This window comes from Adiantum capillus-veneris, chromosome 17, assembly GCF_014529385.1.
Source record: "Adiantum capillus-veneris isolate H3 chromosome 17, ASM1452938v2, whole genome shotgun sequence".
In the NCBI taxonomy this organism is placed as follows: Eukaryota; Viridiplantae; Streptophyta; class Polypodiopsida; order Polypodiales; family Pteridaceae; genus Adiantum; species Adiantum capillus-veneris.
In genome coordinates this window covers 38,353,450-38,379,496 of record NC_140947.1, presented here as the reverse complement: position 1 = coordinate 38,379,496, position 26,047 = coordinate 38,353,450, and the positions used below count along the sequence as shown (strand labels likewise).

Below are 26,047 nucleotides of genomic sequence, written 5' to 3'. Positions count from 1 at the left end.
AAAATGTACACGAGGGTGATAAATGTCCAATAAATGTTCGATACTGTGTGGCAGATGGGGTATGTGTCGCATATCCATGGGCTACTTTACATGCCAAAACTTGCCTCAGAATAGCAAGATGGACACAATAACTCCATTCTAATCACAGTTGATCAAGTATACGTCTATCATCCACACAAATTTAACAAGCTAATCAATGTAAATGTAAAACTTACACTCTTTTTGTTTTTGGTGGTGGATCAAGAAACAAACACACTCCATACAACAGTTCTAATCAATGTAAATGCAAAACTAACTTACACTCTTTTTGTTTTTGGTGGTGGATCAAGAAACAAACACACTCCATACAACAATTTATCCATAGCTCTACACACTAGACCTTCACTCTCATATAGCATCTAAGTATTCCACCTTTACCTACCCTAACCATACTAACCTTGAAACGCACACATAATTAGACATCTTACATCTCATCGGAAGCCATATCCCACATAAACCCAAATAAAAAAAGGAAATCAGAAAACCGAAATGCAGGGAAGTACCATAGACATGACACATCTCTCTCAAAACACATACAACATATACAATTTAAACCATCGTGCACATCAAATTGCAAATAGAAAAGCCTAGCACATGGGACCCAATTTTATAGAAAACATTTTTCTGGTTAATTGTGGAAATGAATTCTGGATGCAAAATCAAATTGGACAAGAACATTATAGAGCAAGCTCTTGAATTGGCTCACATATGTTGACCCTCAAATATCAAGGTCAAGAATTGAGAACTTCTGCTCTCTATCTGTATATGTTACTAACAGCCCATCTCAAGTCCCTCCTTTGAGTAAATATACCTAGATGATCCAGGATGAGCCCAGATTCATCTGAAAGGAAAGTGCAATGTATAGACTTATGGTGGTCATCCACAAGAAAATAGAACCCTGAGCTCCATCATGGATAGTCTTGGCAAAATACATCTCAACTCACATCGTCAATGCCCAATTATGGCATGCATGCACGCACGCACGAGCATACATCATTCCAAGGATCTGCGTACTGAGATGAGTTTTGTTGTGCGTCCTTGGTAATTCAGCTAAAGCATAGTTTTTTGGTATTGCAATAATGGCCAGGGTGATGGAGGAGCATACCCTTGGTTATGCTCACTACACATGCCAAAAGCACTTAAAATTTCCATCCGAAAATGAGATTTTGTGGGAATGACTTCCCCAATGGAGAAGTTGCTGACACCTATCCAGCACAGCTCGTGAACTTAGAACCCTCAACCTCAGGTATCACAAGGAAAAAGTCGAGAAGGCTACCCTCACCCCACAAACGTCGTCGTAAAACGAATATCATGGTATGGCCCCTTGTGAATGTAATGTGTACGGCAATGTCCGGTTGTTGTAAACTTCTCCCACGATCTTCCCCCACGCTGATGGAAAAAAAATCAAAAAAAATTAACATTGACCTCATAGATAGGCATGTGAAGAAATGGTTAAGAAAAACACTGTTGATCGTATCACAGAAATATACTCAGTTTCAAACTTCATTAGTTTGATTTGCAGGGAAGGTTTTTCGTATTAAGAGGAACATTCCAGGCCTGTTACCACATGGATACGAAACTTTCGTAGATAAAGCATCTCCATAAGTTTAATGATACACAGAGGTGGTCCATTCACTGGACAAGTAGAAAATACAAGATGCGACGTGATTGGGCATACACGGGTTTTTCAGGCAAAGACCTTGGCTTTCTCGAAATATGACTTGTCAGACCAGCTTGTAATAAGCAAGTCAGAACTACTGGGAAGCCAAACACAACAATAGCAAAAAAATACATACTTCTCTCTCTCTCTCTCTCTCTCTCTCTCTCTCTCTCTCTCTCTCTCTCTGTGAGTCGGCTATCTGCTGCGTCGCTGACCCATGTGAGCTCCGAGGCTAGATGTTGAATCCGCTTTATTGGAAGCCTCCAAAAGGAAAAGAATGCCGGCAATAACATGTAAGTCTGACCAACTTTTTTTTTCATCTCTCATTGAATGGCGCTTGCATAATGTCAAAAGCTCTATCCAGCATCTGCATTTTACGACAAAAACAAAGGCGATTAGACTTTGATTGAGTGACAACTTTTCTGAGCAGCAGCAACACACAAAATTAAGAATGTCATATTACCCTGCAGAATGTTTTCACTTCACGCCCTATTGGCTCCAAAGCTTTGAAATTTAAATCAGGCGTGCTGATAGGCCAAACCTGACAAAAATAAACCACAGAGTATCAACCAACCCCTCACCAAGACCAAGGTGGTTAGGAACAATAAATACGGTACGAAGACAATGTTTAAAAGCGTTGTACAATATGGTAATCACTAACAGTACAAAAAAATTCATTAGGTATTGAATACAAATAGACAGACGTGTCTACTTACGCATGCTTGTCTACATGTAAATGCATCCATATACGCTTGTATACACACATGCATGTATACATCAGATATAAAACCCAGATACATACATGCATGTATGTGTATTTGTGTGCGCGTATAAATAACAACCAGTACGTAAAGTACTGAATAAAACTACTGAATACTAGTGAAACCGGCCCATGGGGTGGTCGGTAGGCTTTGGCTTTCACCCAAAATTCTTTACTTTAGACACACACACAGAGCACTTTACAAAGGTAACCTACGACGGGAATTAGCACTTAAGCACACACACGGCTCGGAAGCTAGAATGCCCCAAGCAGATGCCGACAACCTGTAGGAACAATCCTCTCCAAAACAAACTTGTCATGCGAGCATCACGATCACTGATAATCGAATGTGGCATGCCATGGTACTTAAACACATTGTACATGAACAAGCGTGCCATCTGATCAGATTTTATCTTCTTCCTAGCAGGGATAAAATGGGCCTACTCGCTGAACCTGCAGATAATGGTTCATAAACCATCATTACTTGTTGGGGTTCTTGGAAGATCAAAGATAAAGTCCATAGCAATGCTTTCCGATGGCTTATCCGGAATCGGCAGTGGTTGTAACAGCCCTGGTGCCTTTTGCCTGTCAAACTTGACCTTTTGGCAAATCAGGCATGCTCGCACAAAGGCATCCACATCTCTCCTCAAGGTAGGCCAATAGAAGAATGTCTCTACTGCTTTAACCGTCGCATCAATACCACGATGCCCTGCATACGGTGGGACATGACTCTCTTCCATGACCTTATGTCGCAATGGCCTAGTGACACAAAGTCTGCCATGCATCATCATAAAATCATCTCCGAGGAGGTAGTGCTCATGATGTTGTTGCAACTGTTCAAAGATCCTTGCAAAATCTTCATAAGTAGCATACTGTTCCTTCATGTCATCAATCTCATGATGATAAGGAATTGACACAGCTAAAATTTGTGGCTTCCTTGATAACGCATCAGCCACAACATTCTTCTTGCCTTCCACGTGCATAATCTGGAAGTGGAACATAGAAAGAATGTTTGCCCATCACATATGCTTTTCGAATAGCTTTGATTGTGTCAAGAAGTACCGCAAGGTCTGATGGTCTGTTTGGACAACAAAATCAGCACCTAAGAGGTGGTGCTTCCAGCTAGAAAGCGCATGAATCACAGCCAAGAGCTCTTTCTCATAGCCTTGCATAGTCTTCTCTCGCCCTTGCAAAATTTGGCTTTTATAAGCTACTACCCATCCATCTTGCATTAGCACTGCTCCGATGCTACTGCCACACACGTCACACTCGACCACAAATGACTTCCTGAGATCTAGCAAAACAATTACTGGATCTGAAGTCAACTTTTCCTTTGTAGGCTAAAAGCTGAAATCTCTTATTGGGTCCATTTGAAAGTGACCTCTTTCTTTTGCGAAGCGTGAAGAGGTGATGCTATCTCTGCAAAATTCCTGATAAACCTTCTATAGTAGGAACACAATCCCAAGAAGCTTTTGACATCGTGCACAGTCTTCAAGTCTGGCCATGTCTTAATAGCTTCGACCTTTGCGGAATCCATTCTAACACCATCCTTGGAGACTATGTGGCCAAGAAAGTGGATCTCTTCCAGGAAGAATTCACTTTTCTTAGGATTGACATCTAGCCTGTTGTCAATGACACATCCAACCCTATGTGTCCGTGGACAAGCTACAGCATGATCAGGGTTCAGCCAGTCTAGTTAGTTTAGATTTAGAAGTGATATGGCACTTTTGTGAGTCTATTGGTAGACCGTGCATGCCCAATCACTAAGTGTAGATGCATATCCTCTAGTTGCACACAGCATGATCATCAGAATTCCCATAAGAATCCATTAGAATCAGTTAGGAGAATTTTCCAGTGCATTTAGCCTATTTTCCTTATTTTTGGTATTTTTCACTTATTATTTTTAAGTGACTTTCCAACAAAAGTAGGTAGGGCAATTTTGCTAAGTTAATATATAAGCAAACCCAAGTTAGCACTTTCTGGCAGAAGAGGCAGCAGGAGCTTCCCGCTCAACGGGCAACTTCTCAGCAGTACCCCCCTTCAGCACCCCCTAGCGTTCTCTAGCGCTAGGCCAACCTCCCCTTCCTGGCGTTTTTCCCCCCGTTTTGCATGATCGTCAACATCATCGACAACCATAGCCATTGCAGATTCCCCCATCGCCAAAAGACCAGATGCTAGCGTTTTTCAACCTCAGCAGAGCAGTAGCGATTTCAGCCAAAAACGCCAGCAAACATCTGCAAGTTTCCAGCGTTTTCAGCCAGCGGTATCAACCCTAAAACGCAGAATTTTCAGCAGTCAAAAACGCAGGTTTCAGCCTTTAGCAAGGTAACAGATACATCCCAGATTGGTTGCAGAAGTTCCCCCATCTTTAGCCCATGAAAACGCAGCCAAAACAGTCATTTTCAACCACCGAAACAGTCCCGAAATTCAACAGTAAGAAGATCTCAGATTTCAGCCATCAAGTCATCGTCGTCATCACCGTCGTCGTCATCGGCATAGTCCAAGTTGCATCAGTCCATTGCATACGCATTGTACAACTTTGTGCAATCATTAAGTAGACCACTCTCGCAGACGAGAGTGGGGCCTTCGGAGGAGGGTTTTACAACCTCTCGGGTGTCGTATCTCTTTTCTCTCCTTCTCTCAGTCTCATACACTTGCACGCACAGTGTCCATTCACTTTGTTGTGATCATAGCACTTTCCATTAAGAACGGAAGGCTCTCCCTTCCATAAGAACTAAAAGGAACCTTGAGCACAGTTCGGAGCACTCATCTTGAGCAAAGCGCAAACAATCATTCCGCTGCACCTAACACCTGTGATTGCGCAGCTCTTCGAACACAATGGTCAAGTGACGCCTATGCTCCTCTTCATTCTTCGAATAAACTATCATGTCATCGAAGACTTTTTCCCACCTCACGTCGATTGGCCGGCCGCTAAGTGAACGGTCAGCTCTCAGTGAGTAAAAAGAGAAACAAGGGGAGGCTGGACAAGCCCTTCTTTCTTGGGTTACGTGTCACTCTTCAAAAACACAATTAGGAATCGACACACCCAAGTGGACTTGGGTTACGTGCGACCGCAACAAGCAAAAAAAAAATTGTGGTTCTTTCCTTGAGTGATAGAGAACACTGCCAAAAAGCTCTGATACGAATGTAAGGTGCAGCGCAAGTGAATGTTGATATTGCTCAAGATAAGTGCTCCAAACTGTGCTCAAGGGTTCCTTTTACTTACGGAAGGGAGAGCCTTCCGTTCCCTTTAGAAAGAGAGTGCAATGATCACAAACAAAGTGAATGCTACTATGAATCGAAGTGCTGAGATTGAGAGAAAGAGAGAGAGAAGAATACGACACCAGACGGTTCTCAAACCCTCCTCCAAGGGCCCACCCCCTCTCTATGGCGAGAGAGGTCTATGCTATAGATTGCACAAATCTGGTACAATGGTCTAGATGCAATGGACTTGCCAACAATGTCAACGACAATGATAACGACGACGAGGACGGGCTGAAAACTGAAAACGATAGGACTGAAATGCTGAAATCTGAAAAACGCTGATTTTCTGTTGAACACTCACTGTATCGGCCAGGATGGCGATGACGACGACTCGACGACGATGCGCTAAAAACGCAGATGCTGAAATCTGAAATCAGCGGCTGAAATCTGTAAATGCTGGCTGATCCAATGGTACGGCGAGGATCTGTTGTGCAAGGTAGGTGAGATCTACAAAGCTAGGGACTGAATTTGCAAGGGCTAGGGGCGGAAAACTGAAAACGCTACCTGACTGGGCTGATATGGCGACGAGAACTGCAAAATGCCAAGCCTAATCTGCAACAGAAAACGCTAGGCTGATCTTGTTGGCTGAGAATGCTAGGGCTCTCTGCCGGTCTTGCTAAGAAGGTGCACTGCAAGTTGCTGGAACATTTTTTGCTGCCTCTTCTGCTGGAAATGGGCGCCCCCTCTCCGCTTATATACCTGCTACAAGCTGGGTCGAGCAGTCACTCCTACAGCCCCACAACCCTGGAAATTGCTGCAAATTGATAATAAAAATGCCAAATTTCCTGTAAAATGTTCTATCCCAAAACTGGCCGGAATTTGAACCTTCTGCTTGGACAATGCATATGCTGGGTGGTACTGGGTATGCCATCAGAGGATATGCAACTACTCTAAGTGCCTGAACATGCACAACCTACGCACAGGCTCACATAGGTGCTCCTAGGCTAACCTAAATCCTAGACCTGAGATAGCTTGTCCACATGCACATAGAATTAGATGTGCACGTGACACAGCATGATGTGCCAATGGACAAGGGAACAGAGAAGCTACAGGTTCCACAGCACAAGAAAAGAAGAACAAAAGGGTGAACTAAGTCCACCGACAATTTGATCAAGAGCAAGATTTTCCAGCTCTCAAAGCAAAGTAGCGAAACTTAGCAGATTCTCTTCAATTTTGGGTTGTATCTTTAGGACTTTGGATTTTTAACAGTGTCTATTGCTTAAGTGCAAGTCAAATCAACGGGTTAAATCTAGTGCAATATACGCTACACAAGAGAGGAACCACTCCACTCCTTTGTCATAGGTCACCTAGATTGAACAAACTGACTAATTTCTCATTAAGATTTTAGGAATAGTAATGGTCTGACAATATTTTGCTGACTGGTTTTATGCAAATATGTACATTGAATTCGAAATTTCCTAGATTGAGACATACTCCCCTCTCAAAAGAATCGTAATCGACCTTGATTACGCCCACAAAATAGACAAAGGACAAGAAAATACACATGCATCAGACTACACACATCCAACACTTGCATAAAGGCGACACTCATTGAACATTACATTTTCCATCGATGGTCCGAGATAGAAATGTTGTCATTGTAACATATTTAGCAATCACATCCAGACCACGCAAATCTTTCCACCGATGTCTCGATCTACTAAATCTTGTTACTATCATATTTATATTTTTCTCTCATATTTCAAACATGCCAATGACTATTTGAAAGAAGATAGCGGATTAACAGAGCATACATTTCATGTATCAGACACTTAGTTCACATTAAAAAGCGAGGTCAATCATTCAATCTACCGGAACTCTTGACGCACCTAGGTCTCTATATAGCCATCTCTTCATTCTTGAACTCTTGATGCGCTCACAACAGTATTTAGTCATCTCATCCAGATAGAAATATTGATGCACTAGAATAACGTTCACTTAGCCATCAGATCCACATCTTGTTGATCTCTAACAAATGCCTAGATGCACTATATTCATCAAATCATTCATTAGACAGTCTGCTGTAGACATTTCATCTTTTTTTTTTTTCCGAGAAAAAGATCCTTCTATTAGTTAATGAAAATTACCCATAGGGCTACATCCACCTCTGCAGGAGAGGGCTACAACAAGCATGATGGGGAGACTCTCCCAATGAAAAAACAGCATATATACAATGGGGCTAAATCAAGAGATGGGAGGAGGGAAAAGCCACACACGTGGACAGTAGTGCCATCTGAGCACCCCCTGAGCACCCCCTGGACCATGGTGTAAAAAGGCCCAAGGCGCCAGAGTCGAAGGAAAGCCTCTCGACGCTCCCGCATGCGGTTGGAGCTGCCCTGTAGTCCCTCAAGCTGTCCTCTGAGAGTATGGATCAGCTCTAGCCAAAAGTCACGAACAGTCTCTGTTGGTGGCACAGGGCGAGCCTCAAAGATGCGGAAACAGTGGGCCCGCCAAATGAACCAGAGAGCTAAGCCGCTGATGAGCTCCCAACACTCCTCCCTCTCACTGTTCCACTCCTGTGGAGTAAGATCTGTAACAGGCTGGAGTGTAGGTCGCCCCCCCTGTATCACTATCATCCTGCTGGTGGAAGATAGCTCAAACTGAAGTGCCGGGCCCGTGAGGGTGGACCAAGCTGCTGCCCCCCAAGTGTACTGTCGAGCCGTGGAGAGGGCAGGCATCAGCCGAAAACTCGTAGCCACACCTGCTAGGCCGAGGGACAGTCCCAAAGACACTGACGCTGACTCTCCACCAACTGGTCACAGGCTGTACATGCGGCCGAGAGACCACTATGCACAAGCCAGCTCCCAACTACTGTGGCTCTGTGTGCAACCAACCACTGGAACAAAGTGACGCGCCTCGGCTGTCTGGAGTCCCACAACCTCTGCCAAAAAGTTGCCAAGAACTCAATTGTGAGGCCCTCCTCCTGTCAATGACGTGCTGCAGCGGGGCGGGCCTCTCTCTGCGCTGCAAGTATATGACGTCGTAGCCGAACAGTGTACTGAAAGAAAGGGACTCCTGGGCGGTCTGCAGAAGAGAAGGGGTCCCTCCATAGCCACTCACCAGGATCCCACTACACTCGTGCCAATGGACAACACTCCCAAGCCCATAGCGTCCAGTGCCCTGTCTCAAGAGCTGCTGGGTCAGGGTCTATGACGAAAGTCCTCTCACAGATGCCCACAACACGGATCCTCTGGAAGCAGCACTCTGCTACCTGCGGGGCCTCTACTGCAACTCGCTGTAATCGTCCCCCACCTTGAAGCTCGAAGAACAGGGCTGGGACAGTCTCTGAACAAGCCCTGACTAAGATGAGAACCTCCAATCGTGTGAAGGCTCCCATCCATCGGGGTGCTACTGGCTCGAGAGGTGTGAGCCACTCAACGGGAACTGACTCTGAGATGTCCTGACACATGCTCTGAACCCCTCTCATGCCCTGTAGCTGGACAGCCTGTACCTCCTCTGACAGACCTGTGAACTCTAGTCAGTCACCTAGAGAGCGCGTTGGACCTGCTGCCATGGGACCCCAAGAAACATGAGGCCTTCTCCCAACCAAGTGGCCTCTCTGGGTGCTAACCATGGGGTTCCAGACGAGGGGCTGTCATAGGCGCTCCTCCGTGCATGTCGGTTGTCTCTGCTCTAGGCCACGCCGTAAGAGCTCCCAAGAACGAAGCAAACTCACAGCGAATCGGTCCTCCAGTCTCCTGCTCAAACCAACTCGGCGCAACTCTGTGAAGATCCATCTGGTCGAAAGTTGCCAAGGTCCTCCTGACTGAGGCACCCTGGCACGAAGCCTCTGCAGCAAGAACTCCTTCCAGGGCTCCTTGCCTGGAAGAAGTCCTCTGACGACGAACTTCCCAAGAAGGGCTCTGCTGTGCTGTGCTGGATCAATGATCCCAAGCCCTCCCTGAGAGCAAGGGAGTGTGATGACCGACCAAGCCACCTTAGCTCAGGCAATCTGAGTGTCGCGTCCTGACCAAAGGAAGTTCCTGATCAGCCTCTCTACCTGGCTGATACAAGAACTCGAGAAGATCCAGCAAGAAGTGATGTACCACATAGTTGCCAACAACACCTGGTTGGCAACTACTACTCTACCAGCCAGCGAAAGTCGTGCTGAGCTCCAATGTAACAGCTTTCTCCTGATGGACAGAAGAAGCGGAGCAATCTGCTGCTCGGGGGACAAATCCAAACCAACCTGACAACCCAAGTACTGAACTGCAATCCCTGGAGGAATCCACCTGAAACCCTCTCCTGGCATCCACTCTGGCACAGGAGCACTGCCAACCGAGAAAGCCACTGTCTTTCTCCAGTTGATCAGTGCGCCCGATGCACAGCAGAAGGTCTCCAGAGCCTGCCCACACCTGTGAAGATTGGCCTCCTAGCCCTCTAAGTACAAGGCTGAATCGTCGGCAAAATCAGCATCCAGAAGCTCATCTCCCCGTATAGGGAGTGCTAAGCCTCTCAAACCAACCTACTGAGACACCAAAAATCTGCTCATCGCCTCCGCATAGAACAGAAAGAGAAAGGGGGCAAGAGGACAACCCTGTCTGACCGATCGTGTGAGCATGAAGCGCTCACCTCTACCTCCTGCCAAAAGCACCTAACTGTGAGCCTGTCTGTACAAAGCTAACACCCCTCTGATCCAAGCATCTGAAAAGCCCATCCTGCGAAGCGTGCCCTCTAGAAAGTCCTAGTCAACTCTGTCGTATGCCTTCTCAAAATCGAGAAGAAGAATCACAAGGTCCTCCCCATGGAGACGTGCCAGGGCAGAAGCCTCCCAGAAAGTGAAGATGTTGTCAAGGATACTACGTTCCTTGACAAAACCTGTCGTCCCATGAATAAGGCTCTCCAAAAGTCGCTGAATCCTCAAACTCAGAGCCTTGGCAAGAATTTTGTAGGCTGAGTTGAGGATGGTGATAGGGCGCCACTGTCGAATCTCATCCAAGGAGCCACCCTCCTTTGGAATGAGGTAAATCAGGCCCTCACTCATGCTATCCGGCATCACTCCTGTGTGCAGAATGTACTGAAAGGCACTACAAAGATCTGGGCCAAGCAAGTCCCAGTACTCCAAGAAGAAGCTGGGAGTCAGCCCATCCTCACCGGGACAGCTACCACGAGGAAGGTCCCTAAGAGCCGTGTGCAGCTCCTCAAGCTGAAGAGGTATCTCTAGCCTCTGGCGCATCTCCTCAGTCACAAGACAAGGCATCTGCGCCCAAACCTGCTCCCTGCATGCATCTTGTCTCTCTGACTGAGGGTCAGCCGACAGTAGCTCACGGTAAAAGTCAGTAGCAACTGCACGCATATCCTCAGGCTCACAAACAACTGACCCATCGGGTCTCCTCAGCTGTTTGACCTTGGCATGCGAGTGCCGAGGTCCCACTGTCTCAAAAAAAGCACCTGTCACTCTGTCACCTACCTGAGTCCACTGAGATGCCTGTCGGTGAAAGGCAAACTCATGGCGCCTCTCCTCTGTGCAAGCAAGCTCCTGTCGAGCCTGCTGTAGCTGCTCCTCCAACCATGGACTGTCTGGATGCTGCTCCTGCATCCTCTGTAGTGAAGCAATGCCTCGTCTGAGACGCTGCTCCTCCTCTCTCGCTGCAGCCCGTCGAGCCAAAGACTCCTGGAGAAAGAAGTGGCTAAGCTGAGCTAGGCAATGTCTGCCGGTAGAGCCTGGCTGTCCATGCCCTCTGTCCAAAGAGCCTCGACCCTCTCTCTAAGTGCTGAGTCCAACAAGACCCGCTCTGGGATGCGAAGCATCGTGCTCCCACTCCTCTGCCTGTCTGCCACTGTGAGGATCACTGGTGCATGGTCCGAGAAGGATGTCCCGGCCAGGATGCCCACCGATCCCCCCATGTCACTGAAGTGGTCACTAGTGTAGAAGCGATTTATCCGCGATAAATTCACTCCTCCCACTCTGCGGTCCGATCTAGAGAAGGCAAGACTCTCTGAAGGCCTCACAAAGCCTGAATGCTGCCATGTATCCGAGACCCTCAAAGTCATACACAACCTCTCCCAAGCTGCTAACTCGACTCCATGCACAGTAGCATGGCTGCCTCCGATCCTGTCTGAGGGGTCCTCCAACATGTTGAAGTCCCCTCCTACACACCAATGGTCAACCTGTGGCAGAGACTCAACAATCTGTGACCAAAACTCTGCACGAGCACTCGCCACATTGGGCGCATAAATGTTCAGGAAGCCCACAAGGTCACCCTGAACCTGCAGAGTGATCCACTGAGCCCTGCCTGGCACAATAATCCCTCTGCCCACAATGGCCTGCTGTAGTGAGTCCGCAATAGTCATACATACCCCACCCTGGATGCCTCCAGGTCCAAAAGCAGCTGACCAAAAGGTATCATAACGTCCACGCAAAATCTGACCACATCGCCGAATGCGGCTCTCAGACAAATGGTGCTCCTGAAGCATAAGGAGATCAATCTCTCCTCCCACAAGGCAACGTTGCAGCTCCTGACGCAATCGGCCCCACTGTCGCTGAAACTGGGGCCCACCTAATCCCTGCACATTCCACGAGACGATCCTCATGGGGAGCGAGAGAGAACAAATGCTGCCGCAGCAGCAAGACGGGCTATCTTCGAGGCAGGCTTGGATGGGGAGTAATCCGCATCCGAGCGTCCTCTAGATAGGCGAGCCTGTAGTGAGTGTCTGGCCTAAGCCCAAGCAGAGCGAGCCATGCGTAAAGCAACCTCCTCTGTCCAGGAGTCCTCATGTATGTATACATAGCAAGGCAAACACTGCGTATCAGCAAAAAAGTATACCACAATGTGCCTACATCCTGCTGAGTCTAGGGGTGTCACCGCAAACTTGGCCAGTGGCCACAAAGTTTGCAACAAATCTGTAACTCCAAGTTCTCCCATGTGGTGAGAGAACTCGAGAACCTGTGTATGCAACCATCCCTCCACTGAGTCGAGGGACCACTCTGTCTCAGTCCTACCACAGAGGGGAAAGGAGAAACCAACTGTCGAGTCCAAGGCCTCTGTCCCCCTAGCGGCGAGGAACAGAGCGTGGACCCTGAGGCAGGCTGCCTCGTGGTCTACTGCGGAATCGCCGAGAAAGCGAGTGAATCCGTAATCGAAGAAATCCCAGCGGCGTCGGAGGTCAATGCTCGTCAGACCACGAGGGATAGCTGCAAGGGAAGATGTCTGAATCTGCAGAGGGGGCCGCAAGAAGGGCTGACCCTCTCTCGCTAGGCGACTCGTGGCAAAAGCACTGCCAAGAGATCTCCTAGCCGTCGGCGAGGGACCAGTCTCCTGGGTCGACTGAGGTACTAGAGCACGAGGAGGGGGAGCAGGAGCGGGGGGGGGGGGGGGGGGGGGGGGGGCGGAGGAGAAGAGAAGCAGGGTGGGGCGACAGAGACAGAGGGGCGAGGTGGGGAGTGGGCGGGAGCAGAGGGCGGAGGAGGGGATGAGGAGGAAGAGGGGAGATCTGGAGGTGGGAAGGCTGGCGAGGGTGAAGCGGAGGTGGAGGCTGGCGTAGGGGACTCCTCCTGCTCAAGAGGACCAAAGCGGTTCCCCGTGGGAACCCACTGCTGCTGAGTAGGCACCTGAGGGCCACTCTGCGTGCCAAGCTGTTACTGTGGCCCCTGGCGTCGACGACCACGGGCCTGCTGCCACCCCTCCTCCGCTGGAGCCCCAGGCTCGGAGGGTGGCTCAGAATCTGTGCGTTGTCGCTGGCTGAGACTACGGCCCAGCCTTGGCAGGCTGGGGCTGAGGCTGAGGTGCAGGTCGTGGCCTCCTCCGTGGACAGGCCTTCGCTAGGTGGCCCATCTGTCTGCAAATGAAGCACTGGTTCGGGAGACCCGAGTACTCCACACTCTGTCGAAACCAACCTCCACTCACCCGAGGCAAGAGGATGACCTTCGGGAGCATGTGGGTATCTCTGACCAAAACTCGAACTGAAGGGATGCCAGCCGCCTTGGCAGCTACTGATGCTGCCGTACGAGTTGTCTCCAGAACAGTCCCGATGGCAGAGCCAATCCTGGAGAGAAATGGAAGGTACTCCCTCCGTAAACCCGGAAAGCAGACTGAGATGGGGATGTCTGCCTCCTCTACTAGCACATCCGAAGTCGGGTCAAAACCATGTCGCCACTGTCGAAAGTGGGCGCGTGATGCTCGGATAGCCAGTGGACTCATAGCTATGACCTTGGAGGCCATCTCAAAAGTCTCGAACTCGATCTGGTAGTACCCCCGTCCGAGGATCTGAACATCCAAAATCTTGCCCACCTCTGCGAGAAGGCAGGCCTGGAGAAGGTCTCGCAGCTCTCCTCTGCTAGGACGGGTGCCGAGAACCTTGCAGATGACAAAAGTCGCCTGCAAGCGCTCTACCTCTGCGGCAAGGCTCGCTTGCTCTGTCGACGAAAGAGCAAGTCGAATGGTGGGCTCAGCGGGGTCGGGCGAGGGGGCTTCAGGCGAGTCCCTCTGTGGCGGAGCTGGAGCCTCCATCTGTGTCTACTGCTGAGTCGAAGAGGCGGACGGAGAAGAACAATCTGCAGCCGAGGATGCCGAACACTTGTCCGAAGAACAAATGTTGCAGAGCCAGGCGCAAAGAAACCTTCGGGGATAATGCGGACAAAAGGGGGGGGGGGGGGGGGGGGGGGGTGGCAACGGGCGGGCTAGGGGGCAGCTAGGAGGGGAGGGCAGCGGGCAGCAGGTGGCGGGCAGGGCTGGGAGGGGGAGACAACGCAAGGCGGGAGGGGGTGGGGGATGCAACGCGAGGGCGAGGGGGGGGGCAGCGCGAGGGGGGCTGATGGCAGCGCGAGGGCGAGAGAGAGAAGGGGGGTGAGGGGAGGCGATGGCGCAAGAGGGGAGGGAGCGTGTAGCAGCAGCGAGCCCTTTTTCTTTCAGTGCGAACGACATTTCATCTTTTTCTGCATATACTCTAAAAACACACAATAAAGAGCACATTACAAGTTTGTAATGTGGCATGCCTAGAAGTTATCCCCTTAAGAGATTGGCCAACTTATAAAGAATGGCCGAGGGGCCTACAAAACCTAAAGACTCGGAGACTCCCCAATCTGCATCAACTACTAGCCCGCGAATTGTGGAAAATGTTGTTGACGGCACTTGCAACAACATGGAACCTGTACGGGAGGCCCGCAAAATGCGGAAGATGCTTGCATGGCATCCATTGTATAGATGGCAAAATTTGCGCCAGCTTTTGGTAGGTTTTTACGAGAGAAGGTCCAAGGCTTGGACAATGGGCTCTGCATTTGGGCATCCCTTATGCTGTTTTTAAGCATCTCTGAGGGAGCATCTGGGCGCAGAGCCTCAGAGAGCTAGGACCCTCAGGGAGTTATACCTTTGTGATTGGCAATCAATAAAGGGAAAAGCCAATTAGTATTCCATTGCCTCTGCGTGAAACGTACCTTAAAATGGTGTTATGAAACATTTGAATGATACAAATTTTCTTTAGCATATGCCATTCATTGCAAATTATGTCGGAAATGCAAGTTCTACTTCAGTCTTCACGATATGTCTTCCCATTGATTGATGGTGCAGTTGCATGGCGATCTTGTTAGCAAGATTGCAAGATCTTCGCTATTGAGAATGTTGTTGCATCGAAGGTAGCAAGAAAGAGCGCTTACTTCTCTCATGGGAGACTTGGGCATTGCTGCCCAGGATTTTACTTATGCGATGTAATAGTTCAAGTGTCATCAAATGGCACAAAATCTAGAGTCTCATACAAATACGAAGCACATTGAAATTTGATGTGAAGTACATGGCACGTACGTGGGGACAAAAATGCATCTAATTCTTCAAGATTCATCAAACAAAACGACAATCCTACAGTATTTTTACGAAAAGTTTATTTTCCAGGTGCTTTGTACACATCCGGACTCTACAAAAACCTTGCATATATGGCCATAGCTAGGCTGTTTGGATAAAGGGCGCCCCCTTGATGGCAATCATCACTTATATTGGCTCTAATAATAATCTACAATTAAAGAGCTTCAAAGAAGAAGAATAATCCTTGGTGTTTAAACTCTCAATTTAGAAACTATCTCCATAAAAATTACAAGGCCACTCAGCACGGCATGAGAAAAACACTGCATAGCCACGCCTTTAATTTACACAACCAAAAACAAAGGAAGAAACATGTAATTGAAAAGCCAGTGTCTTATATAGTGACCACATAACACATTCAATTGTCAAGAGAAAACCAAGCAAGTATCAACAACACCAATACGTAGAAGTTTTTTCTTCCTGTGTCAATCTTCCGGGATACTAACCGCCTAGATAAGTCAAACTTTGTCCGCCTATAAAGCAAAGAATATACTACTTACTTCACCATATCGCATGTACACAGAGCCTTGTCAATAAACAGCAGATGCTAGAAGAAGACACTTTACACACCTGTAATCCAAGAAGTTTGACATGTTTTTGTTGACCTGGTACAATACAATCGGGACCAGCAGCTTCCAAAAGGGCCTCACTAGCTAGCCCCATCCCAATAGGGTCAGGATGCTGGAAACAGCATAGAAGTCCATCTTCTCTCTCTCTCTCTCTCTCTCTCTCTCTCTCTCTCTCTCTCTCTCTCTCTCTCTCTCTCTCTCAATCAATCAACACTACTCACTCACTTTCATGATACTCATGGCGTAGTCGAAGTTGGGAGCTCGACGCACAGAGAGCATGGAAGAAGATATTCTTGGAACGGGTCGCTCCCCCAGAGGAGCCCTCCAGAGGGCATCGCTACCGATGACCTTCGACCCTCCTCGCTTGGGCGCCATAGCCTACGTACTCCCCTCGACACTAACGAGAACCTCAAATGAGAATTTGAACCGACGGATAAAGAGAATTCTAAACGAGCGGGGTTCATGCGTGTGAACACACTCAGCACTGTCAGCCTGTTTTCACTTTGCAGCTCGAGAGGGTTGGGACCTAGGCTTCACCTCTCTCTCTCTCTCTCTCTCTCTCTCTCTCTCTCTCTCTCTCTCTCTCTCTCTCTCTATGTGTGGCAAATCCTCGGCAATTTCCCCTGGTTGGGGTTGTTGATTCTCAGATCGCTCACATAATTTTTTGGATTATATGGCCTTGAGGTTTATGTGTAACTCAGAGTTCAGCTAGTTGGGGTAGCAACATCGAGCTTCAACAATGGGAGGAATCTACTTGTGCACATATGTCTCCAACATGCCTTTCCCATGTTGCATCATGCCCCCTACCACCTCACCTTAGCTAGTGTGGAAAACGGAGGTGCCAATATAAGACTCGAGGGAGGCAACCATCATGACGAGCAAGTTGCAATGCATTCAATAACAAAATTGGCATATATGTGGGAAGCTACATTACAGTTGCTTGTCAGCTAGATGCTTGAATGGGAGGTTCCAATGTAAGACTCGAGGGAGGCAACCATCATGACGAGGAAATTGCAATGCAGTGATAATAAATTTGGCATATATGTGGAAATCTATGGTCAGCTAGGTGCACAAATGTTGCACAATATTGGTGGGCAGGTTGATGGTAGTTAGCTCATATCCATATTGTACATGAAACATCATCAAAAATTGCAAATAGTGATGGCTTGTCCAGGGGCCATCCCAAGGAAAGAAGTAGGTGAGTTTACTCTATTCTCTATGATACCCATGTCTCTTCTTCTACTCATTCCCCTCCCCTTCCTCTTAGATCTCAACCCAACTCATGTTCTTTGTCTTTCAAGTCCCTTTTCTCAGCTTGCTCACCCAGCACATTAGAATTGTTGATGGATCTACAGTTCTACACATCCAAAAGTTGTTATTGAAGATGAAGACACCAACCCCCATTCCACAAACACAGAGACCAAGGGTGCAGGTGGCTTCAAGGAGATGCACTTGACCTACCATTTGCAGATCAAGCACGTGATGCTCTGACAATTGGTTATGGTTTACAGAATGTTGCCAACACTCCAAAAGTCCTTAATGAGATATATAGCATTTTAAAGCTAGGTCTGCATTTTTTAATTGATGATGAGGAGGAGACTCTACTTTTTAAGTAGACAATTTGTCATGTCAAGTGTTTTTTTCTCAAACAAAGGCTCAAGCTCAATTGCCCCAGTTCTCGATTTCAATAGGCCAAGCAGCCTATTTGGTCTTAGCTTCAGGTAGATTATTATTTGTACAATTGTTTGTGTTTAAAGCTCATGTGCACGTGGCAATGCCTATAAAGTGTTTTCGTTTGCAGTAGTATTGTCTGTGACTCCTAAATTGCTACCTTTTGTCATGCTTGTACATAGCATTGATTTCTTGGCAACGTAGTGGTCCCAGCTGCTACTCAATTTGGCATTTAAAGAAATTGGTGGCCAACTTTTTGTGATGTATTTGATATGTAGCTCGAGAATCCCTGTGAAATTTTAGATTAGACATTTGTCACCCTATTAAATTCTTTGGTGAAGTAGTTGAATATTCAAATGGTAAGAAGCATTGGGTAAATCTTGAAGATACTCGAGTTGTCACATAGGATTTTCCAATCCCTAAATATAAGACAAATAATAAGCTTAGTATTGCTTGTAGATTGAGCATTGTCTTGCACATCAATAACACATCTATTGTGTGAAATAACTACAACAATTAACTGAAGTTGCCTTCCCTTGATGGCCATTGTTGTTGTGTCTAGGTTGAAGGTTTCCACTACCCAATAAATATGCCATTATGGTCTTTGTCTGCTTCAAAGGTGAGAACGCGGTTCTTTATTGACGGCTTTCTAATAAGAGCTCGAAAGAATGCATCCATTGGAAGTTGTGGACAAACTCCTTGCTTGTGTCTTATGAATTTGTAGAGTTGAAAAATCCTTGTGATGGCATTGTGGAGGGAACGCTTTTACGAGTGAAGCACTACAATACATTGTGCTCAACTTCTCTTTAGGACATCATTGTCACTTTAAGGAAAGACCAAACAACATCGCCAATTAGTTAGATTTGCCAAACAAAGTGCACTTCAAATGAATGATACCTACCCAACATTGTTAGTGTTAGAGCTTATGCGAACTCTTTTGGATCTACAAAGTCTTTCTTGGGAGAAAGCATGGGAGATTCCCCAAAAGTAAGCAGAGTTCTCATTGCTGCAAGATGTGGATAGCACAATATCCAATAGCTCAATTTCATGCTTATTCAAAAGCATTCGTGTGTTTTTATTGAGTGGCCATACTGAAATGATTGATTGTTGTGTAGGATTGGAGCAACAGATGCTAGCTAAAGAAGCTGGGTTTTCGCATTCTGTGCACTATGAACTAGCAAGTGGTCTATGGGGGCTCTTGTTTTGAGACAATTATCTAACAACAAATGGCTTGGTGGCATATACTAACATAGGAGTCAAGAATGCAATCATGGAGACTCAAAATTCACACATTGACCTACTAGCATATGGATTTGTTTGTTGCTAAAGAGATGCAAATTTACTCAGTGCATAACACTTGCTTCTTATGCATGACCTAGAGTTTCAAATCATAATAGGAATGAAAAGGATGTTGGAAGAAAAACTATTGTGATTGTGATGTTCATTAAATTGTTGGTTATGGTCAAAACCCTCTGTCCCACCTCCTCTCATGCCTTACAATAGGAAAGGATGCCTAAATCTTCCACTAGAACGGCCTTCTCCTTGAGATGAACCACCAGTTCCTTCAATAATGGCTCCCCAAATCCATTTTCTGTTGCGATGTTCTGCATGGTGCTTCCTCCATCTGCATCATTCACTCACACATAGTGTCCCTCCTTTAGCTTAACTATTGATAATGTTCTAGTGGGGATTTCTAGGGACTCATCACCTATGCTATTTTTCTATGCCACATGAGATATTCCCCACACAATCATGCAAGTTGGTCGCTCGTTGTTTCTATCTCGTGGATGAAGACTGGAGCATTTAGATGTGTCACTTGGTGAGTTGAATTGGAAGAGATAAATGTAGGACAAATTGCCAAGGCAACGATTTTCTTGTGTTGAGCTCTCTCTCTCTCTCTCTCTCTCTCTCTCTCTCTCTCTCTCTCTCTCTCTCTCTCTCTCTCTCTCTCTCTCTCTCTCTCTCTCTTTGTGTGTGTGTGTGTGTGTGTGTGTGTGTGTGTGTGTGTGTGTGTGTCTCACACACACACACACACACCACAAATGCATCACAAAAAGTGGTTACATGGTAGATCTCTATGCAGTTGTCTTCCTGGTGTCAAAACAAGAATACATATCAAGACCTTCAAGGGTAGATTGGGAGCTTATTGTAGGCACAAACATTGCATCAATATTTTTAAAATCTTGATTCCTTTTTACATGAGTTTCAACTGTACAAAACACCTAGCATTGCATTATTGAATTTGTCAAACTAGGGTCCATACAAAACTAGTATCTTGCAATGATTATGTTTTTGTTGCATGTCACCTTTTCTTTCTCCTTTTTCTTCAGCATATGTGTGCCTTGAGCAAAAGTTTATTTAAGCTTTGACCATGAATTGTGTCAGTGGACCATTGTATTTCTACCAACTTTTGTTTAGCATTTGTTACATCCAACAAAAGAGTCTTGATTGTTGATTTTTTATTCTAGTAACTTGGATTCATCATTGTTTTGTCTCCTAAGGTGCGTGACATCTTTTTATAACGTTGCCCCCCTTCTTGCTCATTTTCTTTGCTTAGCTTACCCCTTAGATGAGCTGAGTTTCTTGTGATTTTCTTACCTCTACATCTTTAGTCTAGGGTTCTTGTTTTTCTCTTTTGTTTCTTCTTTTTTCTATTAGGGGTGGAGAGGTGGCTCTCTTTTGGGTCCTCTCAAGTAGATTTGTTCCATTAGCATACCTTTTTGATTTATCTGGTTAGTTAAGGCTCTCCTTTGATGCTTCTATGATAGCCATAGTGAGAAAGTCAACTCGGCTACACAAAGACAACCTCATTGGTGTGCACTACATTTTCAAATTTAAGTTTTGTCTACCTATTCGTGTATCTATTGTAGCTACCCTTGATATTCCTTCCAATTTCTTCCCTTATACCTTGCCTTTAGTTGTACATTGTCTTTAATTGTGTTGTATAAAAATATATATCTATGTACTTGTGCACATACACACACAATGTGAATCACAACATGCCTGACAAGAAGCTTATCTAGAGAACATTTGGTTGGCATACATGCCGACCAAATCATTTCCAAGCACAAAACCCTTGTTCAATAGTCCTTGCTCAATAGTTGGAAATATCATTGTGACATGTTTTCGCATTGATCCAAGGGAGAGCATAAAGTCAAGGAAGCCTCCATTGGTGTGATCACAACTACAAGAGAGGTGCATGTGGAACGATGCATCAAAAATCTTACCAAAGCACTTTGCAAAGGTGATAGTTTCTACTTGTCTTGATTATTAATACATCAATGTATTTCTTTTTAGATGAAAAACAAAGCAGCGAGAGAGAGAGAGAGAGAGAGAGAGAGAGAGAGAGAGAGAGAGAGAGAGAGAGAGAGGGGGGGGGGGGGGGGGGGGGAAGGAGGAGGAGGGGCAAGAGGGAACATCCCCAAGAGACCTCAAAGATCTATCAAAAGGGTCTTGAACTCAAGACTTATTACTCAAGAGGGAAACAAGATAACCAATCTACCACACTTGGTTGATAAGAAGGTTCTCCCATTTTCCTCTCTCTCTATGTGTGTGTGTGTGTGTGTGTGTGGCTGTTAAACTTACATAAATAACACACCAATGAACAAGATGTTCAAAAAGACAACTGGCTAACGATGTCAAGGAAAAGATAAGTACTGAAACAATTCAGTCTTTGAATCATAACTATACAATATAATAAGAATGAAGTATCATTCCAAAGGAATTTGTACAAAGGTATCAAAAACTATCCCAATTGCATCATTAAATGTTTCCAAAGTCGGACTGCAGCAAGCTAAACCTCTTTAAGCCAGGATAGAATTCTCACCTACATCCATATAGTCAAGCCAACAGATATGTTAGACTTGGCTACGTATGGCAGGCTTCAAGGAATCTATCAGTTGTTATCCATGTCGAACTTAAAAAATTTAGACTAGCTACTGTCCTGCATATTTAAAGTCTCCATCATATTTTTGCTAGAGTTACTCATATATTTAGCTTCTCATTTATTATAAAATATCTATTAATGTAAAAAATGTCGACTAATCCATATTATTGTATGTAAAAAGCTTGCAAACAAAGCTTAGTTAAGTAATTTCATCCTTAAAATGTATTCCGATGTCAACCCTTCAAAGCCAGAAACACCTAGGATTATCTTTTGACCAAGCAAGCCCTATCCAGAGACTCGGTGAAAACCAAAAGAGTGTAATGTAAATCACTTATCCTGCCAGATCTTAGCAAAATCCGTAATAGGCATGTTTATCCAACAGCATAAACTTAAGTATCAAAAACAAAATAATCATCAGTAGCAGTTAGGTTAAATCTCCAAGTTTTCACAGCATAGTTTTATCAAACCTGGACCAGAGCAAAGCCTGGCATCCAAAAGGTTCCATTTATATTAAGTCAGAGCAAGCAGTAAAAGATAGAATTTATTTTATGTTTATCATCATCACTAGATGTAAGTGAAGAACCAGATCTATGCCAAATAACCAAGCATCATGTAAAGTTTAGAAGTTTTGTGAGTCACAACATACTTCTCCCAATCAAAATACCATAACAAACTAAGGTAGCAAAGCACAAAAAAACCAGATCATTATCCATTTGTAAAGATCGGTTTTATCAGACCAGATCTGTATAATGGAAAACCATATCCGGCCAATATCCAATCACACCCAAGATTAAGCCGAAGATATAAAGTCTGTGTATAACCAGTTAGACTAGGCCAGATCTCCATTTTTTTTGCAATTTTAAATGTAACATAAACAACTACAACTATCAGAATATGGCAGCATAACCAATATACCACATTCCAGTAACCAGAATATCCATGCATAACCAGCACCACCACCAGGCATCCAGCCTTATACTCACCATCAGAATTTAGAAAAATCAAAATAGTAACCATATACATGATAGATTTGATGTCATATTCTAGCACGGTAACAGAGGATTAAGTGAGTATGCAGTCAGTACAAGCAAGAAGCCAAACAAAACCCTTTGCTGGATGTGTAAAAACTATATCAGAAATGGAAGCATAACCAGTATACCATATTCCAGTAACCTAAAGAATTGATGCCATTTTTATGTCAAGCAACCAAAAAACTAGAGTGAGTGTATGTAACCGGTACCAGGCAAAAAGAAACCCTCTATTGATGTGTATTTATTAGTGCCGAGGTTTTATCAAGCCTTTTGCTTTTAGCTAAGGAAAATTTCCCAAAAGGTACAAATTTTCTACAGAATGTAAATATTCCATGGCAGCATAACCAACACCACCACCAGGCATTCAGCCTAATACTCACCATCAGTATCAAAAAACCACAATAGTAACCATATGTATGATAGTTTTGATGTCAATTTCTAGCATAGTAGCAAAGGATTAGTATGTATGCAGTCAATACCAGGCAAGAAGCCAAATATTCTTTACTGATGTGCAAAAAATTGTACCCAGTTTCTCCTTTCATAAAAAATCCCAAAAGAACAGTACTTCTAATAGTCTAAATGTAAAAAATGCTATTTATAATCAAATAACAGAGCATGGGTTCTATTCTAAGCATTTGAGATTAAAAAAACCTGTGAGCAGACGCAATCCCAAGTCATTCTCCAAGTTGCCAAGGGAGAACAAGCCTAAGTGAAGGGAAGAACCCCTCACCTTTATGTAGTTGAAGAGGCAGGGAAGAATTCCAAAAAAGGTACTCGGTTGTGGAGGTGCTGCAACCCTGGCGTCGATCATAACCAATGAGTGCAAGAGGTAGTACAAATAAGACAGATTCCATGAGTGAGAGGCAAAGAATCCGTGCAATCCACCCCTCATAACGCGAGGTCATCAGAATGAGGCCGTGACTCAGTATAAGAGCCGCGATAGAGTATGAAAAAACCTAGTAGAAAAAATCAAGTATGAAGCTGCCCGGTTAAGAGGCCAAAGTTTGGGCACCTAGTAAGAGAAATGTTAGGGGGTTGTACCCACAAGCTAGCCCAAATTCCACTATAGTGGTTAATATCAACCCAAGTAGACCAAGTGAGGTTTAATTAATACCCACCATGCTAATTCTCTTTGTGGTATTTAATTAGCCATGCAAACGACATAGTAGGCTAGCAATAAGTATCATTTCCAAGTTATTTTTTTGTGGAAATCTTTAGGCTATGGTTAGCTGTTGTGACAAAGTGTGTGTGTGTGTGTGTGTGTGTGTGTGTGTGTGTGTGTGTGTGTGTGTGTGTGTGTGTGAGAGAGAGAGAGAGAGAGAGAGAGAGAGAGAGAGAGAGAGAGAGAGACAAAGACCCATAAGAAGATAATTTTTTACCATTGTAGGAACAACCTCAAGAGACCTCAAAGTTTTACTAAACGTACACACACACAGTGCTTGAAGTAGTACTCACATCTTCTTCTTGAAAAAAACCATATTCTAATAGGGTTCGCATAGAGATTTCTTCTAACCTTTTCTTGGACTTTGGCTTAGTTCTTGATTAGAACCTTGATAAGAGTTAAGGCACATGTTCTCGTTCTCTCTCAAATAAACTCGAGAATAACTAATGGCATTAGATGGATCCCTTCTCTTCTATATTGAGTGGTTGTGATCATACCACATTGCATTATCTTGGGCTTTTGTACTTTTGATCGATGGTAAATTATCTATAAAAATAGGATGGGTTACCTCCCTTTTGGCCAAAAATTTAGATTCTCTTATAACAATGTGGGAACTTACTGCACTATTTGAATATCCCTCTTATGGTGGGGAGACTTAACCCTTATCATGAGGGGATTGAGGTAGCCCATGTGGGTGCGCCCTCACCTTATTTATAGAGGATGAGCTTCATTTCCTGAGCGTGATTGGTTAGAGAAGCAAGCCGCCCTCCTGTTAAGCGTCTTCAAGTGATGCACAGAAACTTTGCAAAGGGAGATCTCAGCCTAGGATGCGCAGGCCGCCTCATGAGAGCCCAATGTTTTTACTCACGCTTATTTTTAGGAGAGTTTTTTTATGCAAGGGCCTAGTCCCACCGGCCATGAGTGGCATGTTTATGAGTCACTGTCCCCTGAATGCTTCAGAAGCGGGGGGGTTTTGGGGGGGGGGGGGGGGGGGGGGGATATATAGAAGGAAGGTGAAAATAAAGCATTTAGTAATACCACAATGTGTGTGTGTGTGTGTGTGTGTGTGTGTGTGTGTGTGTGTACCTGCCCTAACCGAGGCACCACACAATGGGTCGGTAGTAGGCCCATTGTGTATGGGCTTACTACCTTATGAGAGAGATGAGACTCTCTCTTTGGAATAACAGTCCAAAGAGTGCCTAATGAGAGCTTGAGTGATGGTGTTACGGATCTGATTGCGATTAAATCCGTTAAGGCAATATTTTTTAATTAGTATCGAAATTTCTTCCCAGGCCATGGATGGTGTGGATGAAGAGTAGCAGATTAAGTAAAGGAGGCCAATACTGGAGCAGATATAGGCTTTGTATGGCCTATTGCTATTTCTCTTTATGAATTCTATGTGAGGCAGCTTAAGAAGATCCTTTCTCCAGATAAATCTAAGGTCATATCCACGTGTGGATGGGGAGTGAAGGGATATTGAAAGGTTAAGAAATTGGGCTGATTTGCAGAAGCTCCCAAGAGTCGAATTATCTGGGATGGAAGTAGGCTCAATTCTTATGCAGTGGGGTATATTTGATCAATCTTTGAAGAGAACAATCTGTTGTTGATACTAAGCAGGTCATCCATATATCTAAAAGTGTGATTGAATAGTGGAAGTTTTTTATGGTTAGTTTCCATGTTCTTAAGACACCATTTATACTCAAAAAAGGCTAGGTAAATGTTACACATAAGTGGTGAGCAAGAGAAGCCCATAGGGATGCCAAGGAACTAATTAAAGCAGTAACCACCTGCAATAATAGTACAATTGTTTAACAACCAAAAAATGTAGGAGCAAAGTTTTGCTTCATTGAAGTGTAGAGGATTTACGGAGTGAGATGCTTGAATCCATCTAGGTTTCTTGGCTAGAGAGATACAAAGATGCTTTCTTTTTTTTAGCATTGGTAAAGGCTAAGTTAATGACCTTGGCTAGCACTGTCTTAAGGCCAAGATGCCCACTAAGTGGGATGTTTTCGTAGCATTGTGTAATATCTGCTGTAAAGATGTGGAAAATATGTTGAGGAAGGTTGAGTGTGACTTCTGTAGCATTTTTTGTTAGCCAGAAGGGATTGTATTGGATATTTAGGAAATCCTTGCAGATTTTTTGTTTTTTCTGCACAAATGAGTTCTAATTCTGTAAGAATAATATCAAGGCAAAGAGTAATATCTTTGGTGATA

The 26,047-nt window shown here is 45.0% G+C and overlaps 1 protein-coding gene across 1 annotated transcript; it reads right to left on the bottom strand.

Moving 5' to 3' along the window:
- Nucleotides 1-1,609: 1,609 nt before the first annotated feature.
- Nucleotides 1,610-16,497, bottom strand: LOC147437090 (uncharacterized). Its single transcript, XM_086486580.1, has 4 exons — nt 16,309-16,497; nt 16,085-16,195; nt 2,163-2,240; nt 1,610-2,066 (listed from the first exon to the last, which is right to left on the bottom strand). The coding sequence occupies exons 1-4, from the start codon at nt 16,456-16,458 to the stop codon at nt 2,016-2,018; spliced, it is 390 nt and encodes a 129-aa protein (XP_086342706.1). The 5' UTR covers nt 16,459-16,497; the 3' UTR covers nt 1,610-2,015.
- Between the last annotated feature and the right edge of the window lie 9,550 nt (nt 16,498-26,047).

Coding starts and splice junctions, on each gene's coding strand:
- LOC147437090 (XM_086486580.1), bottom strand. CDS start 16,458: ATGGCGCCCAAGCGAGGAGGGTCGAAGGTCATCGGTAGCGATGCCCTC. Junction 2,241..16,084: donor TCAAACTTCTTGGATTACAG/GTGTGTAAAGTG, acceptor TATTTTTGTCAG/GTTTGGCCTATCAGCACGCC. Junction 2,067..2,162: donor AAGTGAAAACATTCTGCAGG/GTAATATGACAT, acceptor CGTAAAATGCAG/ATGCTGGATAGAGCTTTTGA.